Source organism: Ursus arctos, unplaced genomic scaffold (genome assembly GCF_023065955.2).
Source record: "Ursus arctos isolate Adak ecotype North America unplaced genomic scaffold, UrsArc2.0 scaffold_13, whole genome shotgun sequence".
Classification (NCBI taxonomy): domain Eukaryota; kingdom Metazoa; phylum Chordata; class Mammalia; order Carnivora; family Ursidae; genus Ursus; species Ursus arctos.
The window spans coordinates 25572905-25578152 of record NW_026622797.1 but is presented as its reverse complement, the minus strand read 5'-3'; the positions used below and the strand labels follow the sequence as shown (position 1 = coordinate 25578152).

The 5248-nt window shown below is 41.1% G+C and overlaps 1 protein-coding gene across 1 annotated transcript; it reads left to right on the top strand.

The window, feature by feature from the left end:
- Nucleotides 1-627: 627 nt before the first annotated feature.
- SMIM28 (small integral membrane protein 28) lies at nucleotides 628-4759 on the top strand. Its single transcript, XM_026505227.2, has 2 exons — nucleotides 628-738; nucleotides 4244-4759. Exons 1-2 carry the CDS (start codon nucleotides 628-630, stop codon nucleotides 4757-4759), a joined length of 627 nt encoding a protein of 208 aa, XP_026361012.2.
- The last annotated feature ends 489 nt before the right edge of the window (nucleotides 4760-5248 follow it).

Here is a 5248-nt window from a genome sequence, read left to right as displayed (position 1 = left end):
AGTATTAGCAATTTGATTTTTTTTTTTTTAAACCAGCAAATATTTCTTCCAAACAATCTGAGCTCTTGTCTGTCTGGCTTCTGGACAACTTTATCATTAGCATCTTTCATCTAAATAATTCACTAAAATGTTATGAAGGAGTCTTGTTTCTCTACCAAATATCCCTTCTCTCTGTATCATAGAACCCAGAAATAATTAAAGGAAGTTCAGCTCGGGTAGTTCTTGCTAAGCTGCTAGCTCTGGAGAGGGGTGTGGCAAGGGAAGGGAGAGGGTCTTCCACATCACTACACGCAGCTTTGACTCACGGAGACCACGCGCTGCACTGTAATAACGCTAAGGCAGAGAGCTCGGCTGTCTGCAGTCTGTTCCGTGTCTGATATCTGATGCCAATCCTTACAGTGATAAAGGCCACAGAAACAAATGCAGAGGCACTGGATTTAAATATAGTCAGCCCCGAGAGGTCTCTCTGGTTGGCTTCTTTTCCCAGCTGCCACTCATCAGAGAACGAGTTTACCAACAGCCATCAGCCGAGCACATCCAAGCTGGATCCAGGCCAAGAGCAAGCAGGGTTGTTGAAATCTGGGCAGCGAGGTGGAAGGGTGGTCAGTGCGTCAGGCGGATGGAAACATGCGGGACCTGATGGCCAGCAGCTGGAGGAAGTTTGGCCACGCTGGCAGGGGGACATATGAGTGGTTAACGAGCGAACCCAGCCTACCTCTTCTGGAAACCCAGCCGCAGGTCTGTATCTATGACTTCAGCCTTTTCTTCCCCAAAGTGTCTTTTGTCAGGTTTAAAAACCAAGAATGCCTATATTTTTAGGGTCTTAAAACTTAGTGGCAACATTTTACTTTATGGGTAGGACAGAAATACTCATTCCCTGACTGGCGTGGTCTAAGGAAGTAACTGGAAAGTTGTATTCTTTTGACATGGAGAGATGCAAGTAAAACTTGCCAGAAATATATTCCAAGAACACCTGATAGATCAAATTTATCAAAGAACACCTGAAAGGAGGAGTCAACAAATCTTGATGCCTTAGTTTTGTGACTTTGTTCTTTGCACAGTAAAGCAATGTCTACGTACGCAAAAAATGAGAGGCTCCCTTTGGCTGTAGAATGACAGTGTTTCTAGGAGTTAGGAGAAGCCAGGGAGCTCACCTCGGGCAGGGTAGCAGAGGGTTAAGGAGGTTTTTGTCTCTAAGAAACACAGCAGCTGCTTTGCTTTGTCTGGAAAATCACCAAAGAAGCCTCAATCTGAGGCGGCAGAAAGGAAAAATATTTGCAGAAACCTAAGAACTCAACTAATTTTATGATCAGGAGGAAAATGAAGAATCCTCCTGTCCCACAACAAGAGGCAAACCAACCTATTTTCCTGTTGTCTGCAAAATCGTCTGACGAGGCTGGGATTTAAGCTCTCCCAAACTACCTTTTACAGAAAGATATTGTTTATATATTTATATATGATTTATATTTAACATTTATAATTGCATATATAGAATTAGGATCGTATATCCTTCAACAGTCACACTTTTAACTGAATATTTTTTTTTTAAATATTCCCCGAACAAGAAAGTCCTTGTGTCAATATATGTATCAGAAAATTTTAAAGAAACTTTGAGGGAAGTGAACAAATAAGAACATTTGACTAGAAAAGTAGACATCCTTTCTGCATTAAAAAAAAAAATCCAAAATAACTTGAACCAATATACCAAGAATCAGTAAAAGAGAAAATTAAGGAGACATCATAAATTTGTCCTGTCACTCTGTGCTTCTCTTAACTAGAACCCAAGAAGAGTTACCTCAAGAAAGTGTCCTAATTTGCCATCTTAGATAAGTCTTTTAGTGCCAATGGATATTTGGATACATTTGCCTCAACCAACGGAAGTTCTAATTACAGGAGGGGACTGTGACTTTTCACTGTCCAAAATTTTGCAACTAATTGAAAAAAAAATGCAACTAATACTGACAATACCGTAAGTGGCATAGCCATAAACAACAGGGTCTATTACACAAAATCTTTTAAATAGAACATTAAGTATATTTATATTCTGTGCATATTAAACTTACAGAGTATTTAAAATTTGATGCCCACAACTATTTAGAAACTATTATCATCCATATAATTGATGGAGAACGAAGAAAACTAAGTCATGCATAATTGGTCCGTGTTTATCAAGGTTAAAGAGTGTTTTAATAGCTTCAATATTTTTAACAATTCATCTAGAGAAAAGCCTAGACATAGTTAAATTGCTCTGGACTTCAACTTGATTTTTTACTACGGTAGTAAATTTATTTCCGAGTTCATCTATTCTTACAGCTTTTGTAATCAAAGTCTTATTATATCACAGCAGATTTTTAAGTTAATAGTTTTTGATTATGTGTAACAGAAAGAACCCATAACTTACAAATACGACAATCACACATGTAAAATATATTAATGTTAAAATTTTTCTGAAAAATACATTAAAACATAAACATAGTAATGCTAGTTTTTGGTTTTTTTTTAATGTTCACTGCATTTTCTAGCCTTAGCAATAAATTTCTAGACTTCTTCTGGTTATCTTTAGTATTTTATTTTCTAGTAAATGTGACCATTTCTACCTGAGGTAGAAATATATATATATATATTTTTTTCACCAAGTCCTTTACACACATTAATTCATTAAATCATCCTGCCAACCCTCCAAAAAAGATATTATTTCCATTTCATAGAGGAGGAAATCCAGGTGCATAGGGGATCAATAAAGGGTCCACGATCATGCAAGTATTAGAAAATTCTACTAGAATTCAAAGCCAGAGCTGTCAAACCCCAAACACTACGTTCTGTTTTCAAAAACAAAAACCACTTTTAATTTTATGCACTTTAAGCTAAAAATATCTGAACTCATATCTTACTAAGCACAAAATATCTGGCAATATAAATATTAAATAAGCTAATTTTGTACCAAAACAACACACACAATTGTAAATTCTTTAGGAAGTAAAAAAGAGGATACAAACAACCCTAGATATGCAGTCTCTTAAGAGGTCACAGCCAGTAAAACAGTGTCCTTACCCCCAAAATCAAGGAGAGATCCCTAGCTCACAGAGTTTATTTTAAATAATTAGATAAAGAGCTTAGTATTTTGCTTGTTTGTTTGAAACACAATATAAGGCTTTAATTTTTTTCTTTTGTAGTAGTGGATACAAACACATTTGTTGCTATATGCTTTATATAGCAGAGAAACTTCTTAATACCTCACTACTTCTTAGCAGCTTTAAAGCAATGTCTCTGCAATTTGGAACAGTATTTTGTTTTTTTGTTTTTTTTTTTTTTTACTGCTTCTGTACTTTGCTGGTGAAGCATCGTTTCATGGCTATTATATTCTTTATTCCATCAAGAACCATCATCACCTTCTGAGCTAATATTGTAAAGTCAATACCTCCCAGGTTGCTTAATAATTTATCTGCAAATTTTTTTTAACTACTGAACTTTCAAGAATATTTAATTTCAGGTTTACACTGAAGTCTGACTGAGATGGGAAGCCTTGAGGATGATGAATATTGTAACAAAGCACCAGACTTTACACTTTCAAGATTGTACTCTGAGAAAACAACCAAAAAAATAGTGTTTACACCAGATAGAGTCCACAAAGAACTTACACTCTCAAAGCACAGATACTGCAGAAATCGTCTCATATCTAGTTTAACAATATCCTAGACTGCATAGGTTTTTTTTTCTTGGGGGGGAGGATTCTACAAATATTGCAAAGACAAATGGAAGGAATTTTAAAATCTCATCATAAATGCCAGCGATCAACTCAGATTTCAAATATTATTTATATGTGACATGAACACATAACTATGTCAGAATTCATTCCAGAATTACATAATTGAAGTTCCATAGGATCCTGTTTGTGGAAATACATTATTGGTCTAATTCTAACTACAGTAAGTGCATGAAGGGTAAGAGCTCCGGTTCAAGGAATGAGTGCTGGGCCTACCAACTAAAACCCGCTCTCCTAGCTTTCCTTCAGGGAAATACCGCAGGCGGTCGCCAGTGCGTATTTTTGACATCTGAATTGATACTTGATCATATCCAGTTACTTCCTTTCACGTGGGCCCAAGCCATTGGCCTAAAGAAAGGACTACAGTGATTTTGAGCGTGGGTAATGAGGATAAGAATAAAAGATGAAGAAAGAGAGGCGCTTTAGGGACGCAGAGTCTTCTTTGCCCTCTCCTAACCCAGCTTCATCCCCGAATTCCAGGGCGCCCAGAAGACAAGTTCCACCAGAGACGACGTGGAGCCCTTCCTGTGCATCCTGCTTCCAGCGACCCTCCTGCTCTTCCTGGCCTTTCTGCTGCTTTTCCTGTACCGCCGCTGCAAGGCCGCCCGGGCCCCGGGGCAGGTTTTCGGCCCCGACGCCCCGGAGCGCCCCGCCGCAGGGGAGGCCACGGACGCCCTGCCAGGCTTCCCCTGGAGCGGCCAGCAGGCCCTCCCCTACGCCCCGCTGCCCCGGGACACGGCCCTCCCCTCCGCGGGCCTGCCCCCCTCCTACGAGGAGGCCACCAGGAATCGCCCCGGGGCGGCGGCTCGGGATGCGGGCCCGCCCTGGGCAGAGGGCTCCCCCGCCGGGAGGGGCAAACAGAAACTGCTGCCCGGGACCCTTCGGAGCCCAGCGCGCAGCCCCTCCCGGGCGAGCGGGGCCTCCAGACCTAAGGGCCGCTCTTCGCCCGCGGCCCTGCGACCCCTGGCTGATGCCGCTCCAGGGCAGGGAGCTTGACAGACGTCAGTCTGGGTAACCATTCTCACGTTCCTTGCGGAATTTTTCCCCGAGGTTGTCCTGAGGAGGACTAGGCTCTTCTAAAATATGTAACACCCTTGAGAAAAAAAACAGGAAAATTCTATGTGAGTTGAGACACAATTAGAACTACTGGTAAGCATGGGGACGAGCTCTGAAGGAAAAGAAAAACGCTTCTAAGCCAGAGGAAACGGCTTTTGCCACCAAATAAGATGTTTCTTCCTACACACGTTTTTCAGGGATTTATGGCTGCACTTGTGTGTGAAAGCTTCCAGATGCCTGGGGAGTTCCAGAAGGAGAACATCCCTAGGGCTGCAGTGGCCCCCTGTGGGGTAAACAATGGTAAAGTCGGCCTCAGTATTAAGAACGAAGGTACAGGCAGACACTTGCAGACGTTTTCGTTTTAAAAAACGAATAAAGCTTTCCAAAATTATCTCCTTCCTGGTGTAGCCCTTGCTTGTGTTCTCATTT